This window comes from Opisthocomus hoazin, chromosome 11 (genome assembly GCF_030867145.1).
Source record: "Opisthocomus hoazin isolate bOpiHoa1 chromosome 11, bOpiHoa1.hap1, whole genome shotgun sequence".
NCBI lineage: Eukaryota > Metazoa > Chordata > Aves > Opisthocomiformes > Opisthocomidae > Opisthocomus > Opisthocomus hoazin.
Genome location: NC_134424.1, coordinates 11,044,078 through 11,063,032, shown reverse-complemented (window position 1 = coordinate 11,063,032; position 18,955 = coordinate 11,044,078). Strand labels below are relative to the sequence as shown.

At 44.6% G+C, this 18,955-nt stretch overlaps 1 protein-coding gene across 2 annotated transcripts in view; it reads left to right on the top strand.

The window, feature by feature from the left end:
* SETD5 (SET domain containing 5) overlaps nt 1-18,955 on the top strand; it is a 67,915-nt gene that overhangs the window by 46,742 nt on the left and 2,218 nt on the right. Inside the window, exons 16-23 of one of the 2 annotated variants that reach the window (XR_012765273.1) lie at nt 108-350; nt 3,953-4,082; nt 5,332-5,585; nt 7,461-7,517; nt 8,985-9,452; nt 11,224-11,510; nt 13,248-13,348; nt 14,509-14,595. Coding sequence is in view for 1 of the 2 variants with exons in the window: in XM_075433197.1 (XP_075289312.1) it covers nt 108-350; nt 3,953-4,082; nt 5,332-5,585; nt 7,461-7,517; nt 8,985-9,452; nt 11,224-11,510; nt 14,509-14,642; nt 18,344-18,417 (1,647 nt within the window). In the remaining variant the exon portion in view is untranslated. Of the gene's footprint in view, nt 1-107; nt 351-3,952; nt 4,083-5,331; nt 5,586-7,460; nt 7,518-8,984; nt 9,453-11,223; nt 11,511-13,247; nt 13,349-14,508; nt 14,643-18,343; nt 18,418-18,955 lie in introns of those variants that run through there. The other variant, XM_075433197.1, reaches the window with a different exon arrangement.

Sequence of the window (18,955 nt, the reverse complement as noted above, 5' to 3'; positions counted from 1 at the left end):
TAGCGTGCGGGCTGGCCTGAGCTTTGTTTCGCTGTACACCTTTGTGCCATATTGCCTTTCTTCTTCACCTATGCTAGTTGCGTTGACATGGGTGTTTTCTCCTTCAGTATCTTGTTACCGAATGGCTGAATGACAAGGCAGAAAAGCAGGAGTGCCCTATTGAATGCCCTCTGCGCATTACTACGGACCCAACAGTTTTGGCGACTACCCTAAATATGTTGCCAGGTCTCATCCACTCCCCGCTAATTTGTACCACACCTAAACACTACATTCGTTTTGGTTCACCTTTCAACCCTGAGAGACGTCGAAGGCCCTTTCTGTTGGATGGGATTTACAGCTCCTGTAAAAAGGTATGTTTGCTCACGTCTTACCTTCAAGGGCTATATACTCATCAGGCTCTGACTGGCACCGTTGTAACGTTGTTGTGTCCTCTTTGAGCCTGTTTCCATGTATTCCTGCTGAGCTGGCCTTGCCTGGTGCGTCAGTGCAGTCTGCAGGCTGTGTCAGCTGACACTCGCTAACTGGAGTTAAGTCTCCATCGTTGCCTTTTACCATGGTAGAACAACTGTTCTGTGACTCTCCTCTTAGGAACATGTATTTTCGAATCTGCAGTGGCTGTTTATTATCCAGCATATGCAACTCAAGGAGTGTTAATTGTTGCCCTTAGAATGTTTTACATTACTACTTTCACGGCCAGAGGATGGTTGGCATTGTGGGGTTAGGACAGTCTTGCAAAAGACCTTAAGAATACAGTGCCTCAGTCAAGATGCATTGTCTCTGGAGAGTCTTTGTTTTTTAGTAAAGCTTTGAGTTTCTCTATTCACAGGAGCAAGCCCATAGGTTTTTTGTTTAGGATCATAGACTGTCTATCTACAACAGATACTTGTGGCCGTGCTGGAAGCCCGAACTGAGCCCAGCTGAGGACTTCATTACTTCAGAGATGGTGTGTGGCCAGTAAATGCTAGCATTTACCCATCCACAGGGAAACAGTAGTTCAGGTTAGTTTGCTCAGTCAGATTTCTATCAGAATCCATCTTGCCTGTCACCTGTCAGCTTTGCTCAGAGGCTCTTCCAGTTTCTGTATGACTACCTGAGAACAGTGTTATGGAAATCCTTGCTGATCTTCCAGTCTTGGTAGCTTTCAAAGTCAGGTGCCATGTCCTGGTTTCTTTGCCTTCCTTTGAGGGAGTTTTTTCAGAGAGAAGCTTTGGACTTTACTTTTATCCCCCCTTCAGCCAATTTGTTGTCATGCCCCAACAGGCATCTACAAAATAAGTTCTCCTTTGGGTATTTCTTTCGTAGGTAAAGCTCTTGGTGGTTCTTGTAGACTTGTATGAACAAAACTACATTTGTTGCTATGTGCCTGGGCAATCTCCCTGTGCATCTTTAAGCTGAGAACTGCAAGGTTCAAGCTGCTTTTTTGAACTTTAACAATGTCTTTGATCCTCAGGGAAGTGAGAAGGATCCAGAGCAAAACTGGCAGAGCAATTCTGAGTTCTCTGCTTAGTGCATTTGCTGTGCAGCTAGCCGGCAAGCTCACAATTCAGTGAAAACTGTTGTTCTGGAACAAGTCTTCCAGTCTCTTGCTGCATTTGGACGTTTTCTAGACATACGGTAATTCTCATTGCTGGAGAGGGAATGAACTAGTCCCACTATGGATGACTTCCATTTAGTCCACAAACTCCCTGAAGCTGAGTATCCAAAACTGGATGTTGTGTTGCACCCAGGGCATTTTCAAAGCACCAAGTTGCCCTGTGTCTTGTAGCCTACACCTGTTTTGTGCGTACCGGTGTGATGGCTGAGTTGACTTTGATGAATTGATTTAGACTCATCTTCAGTTCGTCATTAGCTATGTTTGTTAGAACAACCTGTTAGTTTTCTAGCCTGTAATTTGAGAAGTGACTGTTTCTGGATTCGTAAGGCACTTTGTTCTAGCCTGTACTGAGCTGTGTCCTAATTTTCCCCATCCGTTTCCCAGTTTAGTAGGAAAATCTTGAATACTGTCTTCCAGTATGTTCTTGTTTCTCCTAGATTGGCATCATCTGAAAACTTAAGTACACTGCCTGTTCCATTATCTAAATAAGTGATAAACTATTGAAAGGTGTTTTGTCCAGAACAGATGTTGCAGAAAGTAATTTGTCAGATTTTTGCCTTTTGAAAGAAAATAATTGATAGCTGTTGTAGTAAGAGGTTTCATCCATTTTGGAGGAGTTCCCCCGCTTTTTCATGGAAAATGCTTGGTAGCATTCGGTGTTTTTATCACTAACAGTCTGGAGGCGTGGAAAAAGTCTGCTTCTCATGTTCAGGAATGGTTAGAAAACTCTCACAGGGAAGACCGCCTTTTCAGCCAGTTGAGGTCGAGAAATGGTGCAGAACTTGATGACATTGCTCTCTCAAGACCTGATCTTTCTGTCTTGTCTGCTTCTGGCTACTCAGTCAGGAAGGTTGATTTATAAAGGCTGTTGAAGTAGATCACATATTTTCCTGAATTGTCAGCAGGCCTCCTCCTTAAACTACTGAGGACTGTGCCAGAAAACTTCAGCTGATGATCTCAGTTTGCGTCCAAAGCATGCCAATGCCTGAACCTTGCAAGGAAACTAAACTGTATAACCTGCTCACGTTAATCACACGTCATACACTGACTTGGATGTCAGATCCAATGCTGCATTTGAGGTAGCAGTGCTCCAGACTGGCTGGCACTCCTCACTCTTCCTGGTGGCTGCAGTGGAATCTGTTGAGTTATATTTGAACAGAGAAGAAGCGTCTGCTGTACAGTAGTGAAGGCCATCAAAAATAGATCCCGTCACCTGCTCTTCATCCTCACATTGAAGTTGGGGCCACTGAGTTTCTGATGCACTTTCACAATGGCCTTGAGGAATCGTAAGATGTATACACATGTCTCTAATAGGATACATGTTGCTGGCATGCAGAGGAACTGCAAATTACTGAAAAGCAAACTTGGGAGTTTAAACCTCTTTGGGAGAAGAAAAGGCTGGTAAAGTCAGTCCCTGGGGTAAACTACACAAATGCAAATTACTGTTTGGTTTTATTCAGCGGTTTGCTGGCATTGTACTGAATCACTTGAGTGTTTTCCCGTATATGGTGGCAGGGTTTTTTTTATAGCAAAGCAAGCAAAGGTTTCCTGCCTGCCATCAGGAGTCAGTTTGTATCAAGATACAGAGCTAGCACACCCACTGCAGCAGCTGGTTTGCGGAGACTTCAGTTTATGTTTATTTGCATGCGATGTGAAACATTCTTTATTGTCCATGTTCGGAAGACCACTGACTTTTATCTCTTTTATTAGTAGCTGAAGAAAATATTTCCTTTTATTATTCCCTTCATGTTTTAGCCCCCTTGAAAACTGCTACTTGCATTTTATCAGATTTTTTTTCTCTTTGTCTCTGGCAGCAAGCACAGTGCTGGAGGAATTGTTATGTGATTAAACTCAGCCATTTCTTTGCTGGAATTGTTAGAGCAGAATCTGTGTTAAGCTCTAATACGCCTTAGTGGAGCAAGGGGCCAGTGTGTTTGTGCTGCTGGACAGGAAACAGCTTTTTTTGCAGAAGTCAGGATTTTAAGACAATTCATCATACTTATCTCCCTTTTCTTTTAATTAAGATTGCTTTTAATAGTTTTTAGTTGCCAGGATTTTGTGTTTTATCTATTTATAATTTGCTTTTTACTTATCTTTGTGTTATTGCTGAAGACTGCTGATCCCCAGAATACATCTCATCCAGAGCACATAGTCAGCCCCAGCACAGTAGGTGGTAGGCTCAGTGCTAACAGCTGTGTTCTGACAGGCTCCTGTCTGAGCACACGCCGAGGAGGTAATACCGGTGTTCTGAGCAGTCTGCCCTGCTGCACAGATGTGTAGGAGTTTGAGTGCATCCTGCAAGATTACATAGAAAGTACTGGAGGGGTTGTACGTTTATGTAGTCTCGTTCTGTTTCAGCGCTGGATCAAACAAGCCCTGGAAGAGGGGATGACTCAGACCTCACCAGCTCCGCAGGAGAACAGAACCCAATGTCTATACCAAAGTAACGAGAACAGCAGTTCTTCCAGCATCTGCAAAGATGACACAGGTAAGTGCTCAGCACCATCGGGGCAGCGTGGGCGCTTGAGTGGAGCTGGGGAAGCTGCTGAATAACAAAGGCAGCTGTACAGGATGACATCTTAAATGTGTACTGCTGCTTGAGAGCACAGCTTTATGGCAGGTGAGAGTGTTACTTTGCCATTCATTTAAATTTCTGCAGACTCATTGTAGCTTGAGCATGTGTAAAGTTTCTCAGTGTTTTCCTGTAAAAAGATAATCACTTTATCTTGCATCATCAGCCTCAGTGCCGTGTGTTCATTTGTCCAATAGAGGAAAAAAAAAAAAAAAAGAGTACAATATCATCTCTTTTCAGCAGGATGCTGTTAGATGGACAACTAAATATCTGCTGACTATAGGAAGATATAGCAAAGTCTCACAGGCACGTGTGTAATAAGCGAATGATTAAGTAAGTCTCAAAGATGGAGAAGCTAAAATCTGTGAGTAAAGCAGCAGAATGGTTAAATATTGTGTCTGAATCTTTCTACAGAGAAAGACGGTGAAGATCTGCCCAGTCAGGGATCAGTTTTCCAAGGATGACAAACAGGAAGCTAGACAACACACAGCTAATACAGAATTGATTATTGAAAAGTTAGATGAATAGGAAATTAACAGAATGCTGGAACCAATAAATGCACATCCCTGAGCAAGACTGGAAGAAGCAAACAACTGAACTGCAGAATTTACTGAATACTTTTTTTTTTTTAACTGAACATCAAAAAATATATTCAAAATGTATTCAAAAACAGGGGTGGGCCTGAAAGAACAGCATTAATCCTTACTGTGGGAGTGAAATGTGTTTGGGCTGTGTTGGTGTAGCCTATAGGGAACTATTAGGTTCAGGTCATGATAACTGAGCTGCCTGCACTTTGTTCATAGCGGTGACAGTGACGTGTCGTCTGACCCCTCTCCTCCACTCTGCTTTCCTCTTTTTGTCGCTTCCTGGCTCCCTTTCCCCAGCTCCCTCTTGTGCTTACTTCTAGTTGAAATACTTCGTTTCCTTGTTCACCGTGTGTTCCTGATTGTGTATTGTTCTGTTGTCAGTATCAAGACATGTCTCGAGATTGGCGTAGAAGTACCTCAGAGGTACTTCATTTTTGGGAATCTTTTGTAGTCACATTGGAGACTCATGGGCTCTGTTTGGGCTGGGAGTAGGGGAAAGGAGACAGCGTGTGATTTGCACATGGTTAATGGTTAAGGTTAATCGCGCGGCCATATCCTCAGCTCAGTTTGTTTTTCAGACTTGCTGAGTCCCCTGAAGAAATGGAAGTCTCGCTACTTGATGGAGCAGAACGTTAAGAAGTTGCTGAGGCCGCTGTCTCCTGTCACCCCTCCACCTCCCATCCCTTCGGTTCCTGGCTCAGCGAGCCCACAGCTGGCAACACCCTGCTCATCGCTGCCAGGAGAGGAGGAGAGTCGCAATGGTTATGGCGTGATGTTCTCACCAATTCCGTCTCTGGCTGCTAGTCGCTGCAATACTCCACTACAGTTTGAGGTAAAGCTGACCGGGGACTGGGAGTGCTAAAAAGACAGGAACTGGAATCTTTGCAGCCGAGGTAGCACTAGGGACACCTTTCTTTTTGAGTATGTGGCTGCATTCCTGAGCAGCATTGTAGTGTGAGACTTAAGAGCGCTGCTGCCTTTCTCCTCTGCTCCACTTCTGGCCAAATCTCCTGCTCTATTAAATGTCAAACCTTGCTGCAGCTCAGTTTGTAGCTGTCGGTAACGTTACTCTCATTCTTTTCCCTGGTTCTGCACAGTAGCTCCCAAATTTTGCAGGGTTTTCAGTGTTTGTTAGTCATCTTCCCCACTTCAGATGCAAGTGTGGCTTCCAATCCCTGCCGCTTCCAAAGAGTACAACAGTGCTCAGCTTCTCAAAGGCTTTCTGACAACCTCAGCTCCTCTCTCCCTAAAGAGCTTTCAGTAACCTCAAGTATAGTAGAAATACTTACATCAGCTTCCACTATATTCTTTAGTTTTCCTTTCCTTTGATTGAGTAGAAGGAGAATACCTTACACCTTTGATTTCTTGGTACTTTCCTTTTGCAAAAATTTGCAGAAGTACTGAGCAGGCTGTGTAGGAGGTTTCCCTTGCTCTAAACTCTGTGGGAGAGTTACCGGCGTCCATCCAGCTAGGACCTTCCGCTTGGTGTTGCTGCTCTGTGCCTGTGAATAGGGATCACGCTGTTTACAGGTTTAGTTTTATTTTCTAGTATTGCATTTTTCATTTAAAAAACAGAAATCTTCAGGACAGCTGCTCACACTCTGCCAGTTAAAACCATTAAAAAAAACATTGTGCAGTGACGGACTGCTCTGTACTAGGGGCTGTTTTGCAGGAATCCCTTGTCTGTTTTGCAACAGGGAAAACAGTCCTTCGTGGTATTTTTAGCTTATAGTGCTTTTGATTATTGTCTTTGAAAACCCTTTCTTGTAAGCTGAGAGGCAGATCTGTAGAGGTTAGCAGGGAAGATTATGGAGCATTGAGGAGAGAGAAGAAAGACTGTTTCAGGCACAGAGCTTGATTGGAAACGATCCTTACCTTAGCTGTGGTTGAGTTGGCAGATCAGAGCAGCGCTGCATGGACCGTCGGTCTAGTCACTGATTTCCTGTCCCACCTTAGTGTTAGTTATTTCTGTTGCCATGTGTAAGACATGAGAAGCCTGGATTTCACTGGACATCTATACCTAATTTGGCCCTTTTACACGTTTTTATACTCTAGTAAAAGAGTCTTAACAGCTTGGTAGACCATAGACGTCTTTGTTTAAATTTTTGTGTTTCGCTCAGTGCAGCTTGTTCATAACATCTGTATTTTAACGTCATTTCATTTAGTTATCGTCAGCTCTAACTTGAGCCAATACATCTCACCATGTATAAAGTTTTATACCCATGGCATTGTAGGAAGAGAAAAGAAAGATTTTTTTGTTTTCTAGCATAAAGTCTATGAAAGTTCACTATAGTGTTTGAGGATTCTTAGTTGCCTTTTCTTTGGGCATAATCAGGCTTTCCATTTCTCCCGTGTCCTCATACTAAACACCATAAATGGCTTTCTCTCTATTTCATGGTGCAAACTCTGTATGTGACAGCATCAGAAATATAAAGAACAAGATACTTCTTTTCTTAATATTTCTGTGCTCTGTTTTGGGTACTGAGTTATAGCATGAATCATAGTAACCCAGTCCTGTCTCTGTGCTTCCAGGAATTTTAGAAACCACTTAACCGACAGTGTTGCTCTCCAGGGTGGGCCCAGTTCCTGGGACAGTCTTTGTTTAGAATAGCCGTTGCTAACCTGTGTGCTTGTTTTTTAATTGGTTATTATTTTGCTTCTTGACTTTTCAAGTAGATGAATAACAAGATGCTTTTCCCTCCTTTAGAACGTATCCTCCCCTGAGAGTTCCCCTGCGCATAGGCCTGAGTCCATGTCACCCGAGGTAGTTATCACACCCTCTCCATTGCATTTGAGGCCGGGAGCGTGTGTGCTTGTGTGTTGGAGGCTGTGGTGGGAGGGGAGGGAGAAGTGCGGAGGCGAGTGGGAATAAGGGTGGAGCATCAGTCACGATACGGCTGACGAGAGTTTTCAGGGCTGTCACAAGAGAGTAAACAAATTGAAGACTGCAATTTATTATTCACTTGTTGACACTGGTGGGAAGCGGGCAGTGTGAAGACCTGGTATGTCTCAGCTTCTGAGTTGAAGGCAAGAGGTCTGAGGACCCTGGAAATACCATATATCAACTTCAGCCCCAGCCCAGCAGAGAAGTGGCGTGTGATATTTACTCAGTAGCCACAAAATGATTACAGGGGAAGAAAAGGGAAAGCGTTCACAAGGATTTTTGACTTATGAGGACACAGTGAGGCACCTGACCTGCTGTCTGCAGCCTGGATTTATCACCTGTACACTTGCAGACTTAAAATGTTGAGGAGATGCCAGAAAGTAGTACTTTGTTTGCCTGCTAGCCTATTGTAAAATAGGAGTGGAAGTACCTGACTCAGAGACTGTTTCGTAGTAGAAAATACACACTCATCTCCAGTGTGGCAGATCACTTGGAGCTGTGATACAGCAGAGGAAACATTCGCAGCAGCAGCAGTAGGGCAGAGCTGGTGCCTGGTGCTGCCTGTGTTTTTCCCTAAGCGTTGTAGTCCTGCAAAGAGGATGAAATTGTGTCAGTTATGCTCATTGTCTGAGATCCTGACATATTAACATGGTGAAGGAGACAATTATGCCGTTGCCCTGGAGGTTTTTTGGCACTTACAGTAGATAAATGGATATACCATTGTGTCAGTGCCTAGTGCTCCAGAAACTGTGACAGTGTAAAGATGATGCCATTATGGTTTTGTTAGAGAATGTAAAATGTAGAAATACAGTATAAATTAAATGAATGTGCTATTGTTAAAGATTTCTGAAGCTCACAATAAATGAAAACAAATGGCTTGGAGGTCCTAGGCGTTTTATTGTTAGGAAGTTAGTAGTGGCTGACTTGGGACAGTCAAGAACTTGACAAATAAAACAGCAAATGAACAGCAGAACTTTCGTGTTCTCTCCCCTTAGTGAACCTAGCTAGTACTATGTGTTAAAATCAACTTTGGGACATATGAGACAGTTCTTCTTTGACTGCCCAGGGACAATGCAGAGCCTTATCCTCTTGCTGCAGTAAGTCTGCTAAAGGGAAAAGGGCATCTCGTACTGGACAGCTAAACTGATTATTATTTAGTCTCAGTCATTCACCTGTAGAATGAGCGGAACAGTGCAGGAAAGGACCAAAGGGGCAATGAGAAAGGAACTGGAAGGCAGTAAGCTAGCACTATACAGAGTACTTTCTGACTAAGTTTCTCTCCCCACCCTTGCCTGACCCTTTTCCTGACTTCCCACCACCCTCCTATATCCTTCTTGGATTTTCCAGCTCTGCCTCCGATCTGACCTGGATTTGAAGGGTGGGTACCTGGATTCCGGTGCAAACACCTGCCCAGAACGACCATCGCTGCTCAGCTTTGGATCCTCTGATCTGACTCCACAACCCTCCATAAACTCTACTTCAGAGATGAACTTCCCAGGGAAAAGTGGGGAAGCACAGATGCTGCTACGAAGCTCTGACCAGGCTTTTCGGACAGAGTTTAATTTAATGTATGCCTTCTCCCCATTGAACGCTATGCCACGTGTAGATGGGTTGTTGCGGGGGTCTGCTCCTTTGGGAGAGAGGAAGCCAATGAATTCGGAAGCAGGATGCTGCAGCTCTCCTGCCGAAGGATATTTCAGCAGACATGAGTCAGGGCTGCTTAAAGAGACAGTGCATGGATCCATGTCTCCCTGCGGTGAGAGGGCTTGTGAAGGCGTCAGATCTGCTCCCCAGAATCCTCCACAAAGGAAGAAGGCAAGTATTCTTGTAAAAGAAACTCTTAGATTGCAGGAAACTGAGTGGGAACAGTAAGCACCATGGGAAGGACTTACAGGGAGAACGAAGAGAGCAGAATACAGCTAAAATATAATCTGGGCAAGTAGTCCGAGCATCCATTGCCTGGATTAAAACAGTCTCAAAGTTGTTAAAAGAGATTGAGCTACCCTTTAGGCAAGATTTTGATGCAAGAGGTGGAAGAAAAAGACAACAATGCAAATAGCTGTTCTGGGGGTACAGAAAGGAGAGCATGATGCTAGTATCATTCATAAATAGTTGTTAAACTGAGACAAGACCCAGAGCAATAACACAGTGCAGCTATACTAGTTGGTGGAGGTGTTATTTATCAGAATGAAAAGGGTCTTTAGTAGGAAAGAGAGTCTTGTTTCAAAGTAAAACATGGACACTTTATTAGAACATATTAAAACATTTTCATTAATTCGGAAACATAAGAACATTGCAAGAGAAGTAGGTGAAGTTTGTTGCTTAAATTATAGCCCTTTCAAACTGAAAACACAGGAATGTTGTTTAAAGAAAGCAAATGCATATTGGTTTCTAATAGCAGGGCAGTGACCCTCATGGGATTAAAACTGAGTTAAAATGACAGGTCAGGCATTGGTATGATAAGACTGGGTACTCACGGGACAAGTAAACATATGCTTGTGTAAATGTGTATCGGGGCCTTTTTCTGTGCTTGGATTTTATTTTTATTGCAAGTGTGGTAACTCATCACTTGTAGAAGTGTATAATGGGTGGAATATCTGATTTCCGTTCCATTTCTGGAGGGTTTTGATTTGTTTCCTTTGGTTTTCTTTAAAAGTTACACTTATCTTAAAACCTTCATATGTTGAGTTACTATTGGAAATATCCTGTTCAGTAGTTTAGCATCATAAAGCCTTCTATACAGTCATTGAGTCATAGTTAATAAATTCTTCAGCAGAGCTGTCTTCTGTGAGTCCTTTATGGCTCTGTGCCTTGTAATAACTCTAAAAGGAAGACACACTGAAAGGTAAGTGCTCAGCTGGAAATATTAATGTATTTTTGATTCTGCTGTCCCTGTGTTACAAGACTGCATTATCTGGGATTTTTTGGTCTGTGTCTTTGACAAATCTGAGACTGCTTTGCACAAAATACATTCTACTTTTGCTAAAAGTAGTTTGTTTAGGTGGTAGTGCTGGAAATTTGCACTACCATATATCAGGAACCTGCTCTAAGCAGGTTAAAATTCTGTGCAGGGCTTTACCAAGTTTGTAGCTTTAATGTGGCTGAACTAGTACAGATGAACAGGACTCTCTGAAGATACCATTTCTGTGAATAAGGCTCTTATTATCTGTTTTGGAGACGTACAGATACTGATACACATTTTATGTAATGTCACAAAGCAGAGAGGGGGAGTGAGGGGTGTTGAGAGGAGGAGGGTATAGAGGCTTGATGCTTGAATATGGAGGCATATACTGAAGTAATGTGAAATTCCAGTTTGTTAGAGAAGCAAACTAGCTGGATATTTCTGCTGAAGTATTGGTCATAAAGAGTAAAATATGAGTGAGCGTGGCAGTCAATGAGTGGTCCTAATTAGTACTAATTAGCTCTTTTTCTAGAGTGCCTACAGATTCAGGGAGATTTTGTAATCCCAGTATACCTTATCTGCAAACCCAGAGAAATACATTTTTAAAATGGTATGTGGGCATATTCCTCCCCCTGTCCTAGTCCATTGCGTTCCCTGACTCATGGCTGTATTTTTCTCTGCCAGGTATCTCTACTAGAATACCGCAAGCGGAAACAAGAAGCCAAGGAGGGCGGCGATTCAGTGCGAAGTACAGGGACTCCTACCCGACAGGGCAGCAGCAGTTCTGTGACTGACACAGATGGCAACAGCCTGCCGGGCTCCGTAGTACGAACCCCGTCCTCCCCACAAAGTGGCTTCTCCCCTTCTCATCCCTCCCTGCCTCACGTAGAGGACGTCAGCCCACCAGACTCGAGGGGGGCTGGTTCCTCAACATCCCTCAGCAAATCCCAGGAGAACATCAGCAATAGGTGGTGAGTGTTACCCTTCCAAGCAAGCCTGAGATTGCCCCACAGAGAAGGACCTAACTCTCTAGGGGGCATTTCCATAGCAAGAAGTGCAGTTGGATGGATTCAGTTGGGTCTCTTGGCATTGTTCTCTTGTATAACTGCTAAACAACCATGAAGGGTGCCAGCAGCCTTCTCAGCCTGCCCTTCAGTTCTTGCTGTAGATACCAAAAATCTGTCTCGAAAGATACGAAGTTAAACAGTTGTCTCTCTCTTCAACCAGTTTTCTTTTAAGGTCTCAGGTTTGAAGGTCTTGCTCTTGCAATGAAAATTTAATCCAGGTCTTTTCTTTCGCTGAACCTCCACTCTTTTTGGACATGAGTGATACTAAGTCAGCTCCTATTCAGAAGGAAAGCTAACAAAGCCCTCTGCAACTCTGCATTTGAGAAGCAGGGACAGTGAAACAACTCCAGCTTTTCTAATGCCTTGCACATACAGCTTGAAGAGCAATTATCAGACTGCAGTCAGTGGCTTGCCAAAGGCGTGGAAGAAACACCTTCATTGTGTTACATTGAGAAGGTTTGAAAAGGGGAAAGGCTGGTCTTCAGAAACTTCTGAACTTGATAGTAATGTCTGATCCAAAAAATTAAGTACCGCAGCACTGAAATTCAGAGTATTGCATTGTAGTGTCAATACCGTGATGGTGAGGATGTTCCACTAACTGGAGCTGTGTAGTACCCTGGCTCTGCTGCTTTGTGTTCACGCTCTGTTCGTGCACACCACAGGCAGAACAGCACACCTTCCTAAATGCTGATTCTCCACATATGCAGCTGTGTCACTGCGTAGGTGATGGCAAAGGAAGAGGTGCTGAGCAGTGAAGGCAGTGAGAAGTATGAAATCTATGTTGAAAGTGCTTGAGAAACGTGGTTTGGGGTGAATTTGCAGGAGTAATCTGTTTCTTTCCCTTTCCATCACTCTTCAAGTGGAGATTAATAGAAATAATTTGTCTTGTACGTCTCTGACAGTACTCTGTCTACCAGACGACCTTCTGCCAGACGTTGGGACTGGCCACAGCTGGGGCACTCAGCTGATACTCAGTTTATAATCATTATTTTATAATCAAATACTACTCTGTGCAAGTGCTGATATCCCATGCCCTGCTCCTCCTGTGCCACTTCCTTCTGCCTGTAAAAGGGTGAAAGAAAAACCTAGCTGAATGAAAGAAAACCTAGTTTAGAGTGAGGTGTCAGTGTGGCAACCTTGCTGTGGGACCATGTTTTATATTCTGGAGCTTTGCTGCTCCTCAGCAGGCGCTCTGACTTCAGTTTCTCACATGGTTTCATGAGTAAGTATTGTGTGGGAATAAAGATCGTATTGTTATGGGACACTGGATGTAAAGCTGAAACCATGCTGATACATTTTGAAATGGGATTAAGCAGATGTGCTGCCTTTTAAATCCTTGTTCTTCTGTGTTTTAATGGGCAAGGCTAACAAACGTACAGCCACCTTCTCATTTTAAAACGTATATTAGAAACTGCATGTTACTGAGTTAAAGTTGTGACCCAGTTTCGTCTTCAACTCTGAGTGCTTGCATTTCAGATACATCTCCAGACATTTGCAATAATGTAATATTAGGGACAGAAGAAAATGGTGGGAACTAAACTTACATGCCTTAATTTTTAGAGTTGTCCAGGTTTTTGCTGAATTCTACAGTAATTGCCAATAGCTTTCATTTAAAAAAAAATAAGTTTCTGTCTCTTTCAGTTGCCAAGATTCAGCCATCACAATGTAAACAGATGTGCTGCTGCCCAGTAAACCCAGCCTTGCAGAAAACTGTCTCCAGCAAAACAATAGCAGCAACGAAGGTGTGAATTCACCCCCTCACCCCATTCACCTCCATGAGGTGTGAACTCTGGCCCTTTCTCCCTTCTGTTTCAGTGAGGGGTGAACTTCAATGTCTGGGCTATTTATCTAAAAAAAAAAAAAAAAAAGGCACAGTTTTTAATATACCTTTAAAAAGAAAAGACTTAAATACAGAAATCTATTAATATGGTGCTAAGGTGCATGCTTATATGGTATGCAGTGCATTTCGTATTACACTAAATGTTTAAATTCAGGCATTTTTAAGGCACATGTTCTTCAGTGTCTAGGGTAAAGATGTGAATCCCTGGTCAAGGTGCTACTATCTTACAGATTAAGCCACATATTCTAAAGAGTTTTGGGTGGTCCTGTGCGTGGTAGATTGAGTACTGACCCAGGGGTCTGGGGTTTGGCTGTGGCTCTGTTTTTCTTCTACAGATTGGCTTTAGCAAGGCCACTTCACCTTTTTTGCCCTCAAATCAGACACTTGTAATATATAATGGAACAAGATCTAGCACCAATCTTGAGCGGAGAGTTTTCACATTACAAAATAAATGGGACAAAGTAGCATTAATGGGCAAAATGGCCAAGATAGCTCTGCTCCAGGGACGCTGCATTATCTCACTGTACTGTCTCAACACTGTATTATCATAAAGGTATTGATTTTGCTTCTTTTTAGTTTGAATAAATGTAATCTGTGCAAAGTAACTGCATCTAATCTTAAAACAATACCAGGATTTTCAAAATGCTGTTGAATCTCAAAACAATTTTTCTAAGAGAAAGTGTCCTGTAATCAGGTGATCTACCAAGCTGGATGTTTATACCATGGTTTTGGTAAGAGTAAACACTTGTTTTTCTAAGGGCAGTGCTGTCATGGTAGCCAGTGACTGGCAGGCTAAAATCCCACAGGAGGTTATTTACGTTGCAATAGCAGTTCAGAAGTTTATTTGTCATCTGTCTAGAGAACTGGTGGTCTCTGTTCCCTCCCTTGTTTGGCAGGGGTTTGCATTTGCACTAACATCATACCAGTGAATTTAAGCAGAAACTTTAAAGACAAACTTGTCTTGTGATTACACCAAGGACCCCGCAGCCCCCTCGTGCACTGGTCGTGTCGCTCTCGGCTGCATCACGGCAATCCTCAGCTGTTACCGGGTTTTTGTTGCAGGATGGTCCCGACGTCAGTGGAGAGGCTTCGGGAGGGCCGAGGCATGCTTGAGAAGGTGCTGCGAAGTGGTGCAAAGGTATCCCAGAGAAGTGAATCCTCACCTAGCTGTGACAGTGCTGTTGAGAGAGATGCAGGTAGGAAGGTGAAACCTTGGAACACTTGGTTGGTGGGAAACGATGGGCTCGGATAACTTTGCAAACTTCTCTATGAACTTAGCTGTACCTTCATCCTCTAACATTATCGGTGCCTTATAAGAGCCTTCTGCAGACCATACTTTATTGTTATTCAGATATTGCTTGAGCCTGTATCCCTCTTCTGTTAGACCTGGAAGACCTCCAGTGTTTGAACTCAAGACTACCTGCATCTTGGCTCTGGCAGGGACAGCTTTTTTGTCCTTGGACAGATGGGCTAAGCAGCATTGCCTCAATTGCCCCTGCATACTGGGGATGGAAGTGCTGTCATTTCGTAATTCTGTTTGGCTGAACATTCAGATAAATGCATTATCACACTAAAAGGCAGGTGTGGGCTTTAGGCAGTGCTAGGAACTAATGTCGCTTCCAAGCCTTCCTTCAGCTCTCTGAAGTGGCTTGATTCCCTGAGTTACAATATTTGTCAGTTTTGTGAAATGCACCTCCTCGCTGAGATGAATTCAGTTCTGTGTTGATGGTCATTTCTTCTCTGAACAAAGCGTGGTCCTGGCCAGCTAGCATGCAGGGTCAGTGTTTGTAACTTCAGCTGGCCTTATACCCCCCTTTATCCATCTGTGGTCTGAAGGTGAGATGTGGCTTTCTGTGGATGGACAGATCACTTCATCATGGCCTGGTTTCTCAGCTGTGAAAGGGAGTTATTTTTATTTTATTTATTTTGCAGTCTCTGATGAACATGATTGTTTTTCCCGAACAGGTAGTGCCCTCAGAACCCTGGTCGCACTTGTGACTTACAGGGATGGATCAGCATATTTAAATAGCAGTCTGTGTGTTGCCATCAGCCCCTGCTTCCTGATAGCTGAGGACTGTTGTTAGAGACTCCTGCCTGGCAGGATTACAGCTTGCTGGTGATCAGGAGCAGGGAGGGATCTGAATCTCTCTGGAAGCTGGAGCCTAGTTGTGTGGTATCGTAGCCATAGAAAGACTAGAGCCTGTAACCCAGGCTAGCACAGAGCACTCTCTGGGCAATTCAGCAGCAACAGCAAATTCTGCCTTTGTGGTATCTCATTTCAGAGCTTTTTAGGACGAGTAGGTATTTACTTGAGTCCAAATCAGACTTCTTCCCCAGTTGCAGCAAGGTGCATTTGGGAGCACTTTCTGGAAACCGGCCTCTCATCTGGGGGTTTTCTGTCTTTGTACACCTAAACACATCTATTTTCAATGCCTTTCTTCATGTAGTCTTGAGAGGGAATCCTCTACCCTATCAAAAATTTCACAGGTTTTGTGGAACCCTACTGGGAGCCTGTTTCCTGTCTCTCACACCAGTGGAAGTGGCTTTCTTTGTGGTTATTTTTGAGAACAGTAGGCAAAATCCAGACTTGTAACAGGCCTTTTGCTGACTGTGATCTGTACAGCTCCGGCTCTTCAGTCTCACCCCAGAGTTAGGCTGGAGTTAGACTGTCAGTTACTTTGGTCGATTCTTCTTCCTTGTTACGTAAAACCCATCCCACTCCAGGCTGTGAAAGCTTCATACTGTAGCTGACAGAAGGGGTTTTGTCTCTTTCATCCTAGTGCAGCAAAACATTTTTTCCTTCTTTTACATATTCTAGCAATTTCTTCAGTAGCTTGTTTAGATTCTGCCAGCCACCTTCCCTCCCCCAGCTGCTGATCTGCTGCTTATTGAGACAAATAAGTGGCTGAGTCCTGCCATTACTGGTATCACCGGTAGGAGCTGTGAAGCACATCTTCTTTATGTCCTTCCTTGTGCAGGTATTAAGAAATGGGGGAGGTAAATGTTGGCTGTCTTTTAAGTTTACATAAAGCGGATTCAGGAAGGTTATAATTTATTCACCCTTTGTAATTTAGAGTCTTTCAATACTCTTTAACTTGTCAAGGTTTTTTCTGTGAACAGGCACTGCCAGTAAATTGTGTGGCCCTGCTGCTGTGCCTGGCCTTTTAAGAATGATTTTCTTCCAGGAATCTTTAGATTTCTTCTGATTCTCGTACTCCTGTTAATCACAAGTCTCCTGGATTGAACAGTTAGTCTCTTCTGTGCATGATTGCTTCATAAAACATGCCCCAGACTTCACGTTCTGCCTCTCTGCAGTGCAGTACTCGGAATGTCGCCTACAGCAAACAGCTACTTGATGCACCAGGTGTAGTTTCAGAAAATGGAAGCTGGCACAGGACACGTGCTGGAAGCTTCACGCCCCAGTCCCTGTGCAGGTCCTGTGCCCTGAAGAAGAACGCTACTGAACCTCTAGAGCAGACAAGACAACTCTATCCAGCTCCCTGTTTAGCTAAACCAGCAGCTGCAATGTAGCGCAGAGAGGACAACCACAGCAAAGCCGTGATGCTTGTGCCAGTGCATCTGGTGCAAAGCCAGACCTGTCTGGCAGAAGTACAGAGCGGACTAAGGCAGCGAGTCCTGTTTCATGACTGAGACACATCTGTCATACAGATTTGATACTAATGCCAACAGTATTTCGCCAAGGCATTTCAAACGCGGCTGCTGAGAACCCCTGAGGTGCTGCAGATAGGCAGCTCTGTCTCATTAGACTGCAGCGTAACTCTGATGTGAAGTCTTCTAGTCCCACCGGTTTCACTCTCTCCTAAAGAAAGCACGGTCTCCAGCTGTAACCCCGTGGTGACAGTAGTGGCAACTGAAAAACACATGGCAGAGTGGCTGGGTCACTTGCAGTGAAGTGCTCCTTGCCTACCCCAGTTCAGGTTCAGCTGTTTGGTAGGACAAGCAGCTCACCCGCCTTTTAAGATTTGGGTGCTAGCAAGGCTTGCTCTGTCAAGAAGCGGCTTATTCCTCTCGATCTCTCACGTCAGTAGGGTGGATCACTGTGTACTGTGCTGCTGTTACCCCTCAAAGCCTGTTCATTATCTTGCCCTGTTTCTGAAACTGGCATTTCTGAGGTCTAAGAGTTAACTCCATTTGGAGCAGGCCAATTGACTTGCAAAGCGTAATCCCCAAACCGGCAGCAGGACTGCGGTCAGCCTCGGCAGCACGCGGCCTCGCTCTTCTGCAGTGTCTGGGTCTGCCTTTGAGGAGAACCTGCAGCAAGATCCTGCTGACAGCCCTCTCGGAAGGGACAGTTCTGTCTCCCCAGCTGTAACTGTAGCCAGTGTGGATTCCTGTGACCAAGGCGGAGCAGAGAGTTGCGGAGACCTTAGAAACTCTGTGCTTCCTCTCCTGCCCTCCTGAGGAGCCAAGGGAGCCCAGGCTGCGTCTGCGCGGTGTGGGCCTTGCAGATAGGCTGGTCCGACGCATGGGGGCTTTGTGCTAAACCAGAGAGAGCTGGGCTAAGGGAAGCGGCAGTTCCCGACGTGCGTGGCTGAGTTGTACATGTTAAGCTTTTCCAGCTGCCTTTTGCTAGGGTTCTTCAGCTTCTGAAGAGCTGATGGGCTGGAGAAGCCGCTCTTGTCTCACAGAATCACAGAATGTTCGGGGTTGGAAGGGACCTCTGTGGGTCATCTAGTCCAGCCCCCCTGCCGAAGCAGGGTCGCCTACAGCAGGCTGCAGAGGATCTTGTCCAGGCGGGTCTTGAATATCTCCAGAGAAGGAGATAGCTGGGTGCAGAACAGGACGGCTGGGCTGTGTGCAGGGGTGTCGTTTGAGCGAGAGCTGCTGTGGCCTCAGTCCGCAGGGTGAGGTTTAACGTCTTGCCTGTACATTGCAGACACAGCAGAAGGAGACACTCCAGAAGCCCACAGAGGACCAGCAGTTTACAGTCCTTCTCGATACAGCTACCAGGTAAATTCTTTCATATATCACCTATCCACTCTGAAATAAAGCTTTTAACAGGGCTGAGGGAGTTGGGGCTGTTCAGCCCGGAGAAGAGAAGGCTCTGGGGTGACCTTATAGCAGCCTTCAAGTTCCTGAAGGGGCCTACAGGAAGGATGGAGAGGGGCTTTTCACAAGGGCACATAGTGATAGGAGAAGGGGGAATGGCTGTAAACTAAAAGAGGGCAGATTTAGATTAGATGTTAGGAAGAAATTCTTCACCATGAGGGTGGTGAAACACTGGCACAGGTTGCCCAGAGAAGCTGTGGATGCCCCCTCCCTGGAAGTCTTCAAGGCCAGGTTGGATGGAGCTCTGAGCAACCTGGGCTGGTGGAAGATGTCCCTGCTTATGGCAGGGAGGTTGGAACCAGATGATCTTTAAGGTCCGTTCCAACCCAAACCATTCTGTGATTAGAGGGGAAACTGGGTTTGGCTGCCAGTTATTCCCATTCCTGCTACACTAAGCACCTTTGGCGTGAGGAGGGTGGTAGGAAATGGGGAAGTCAGT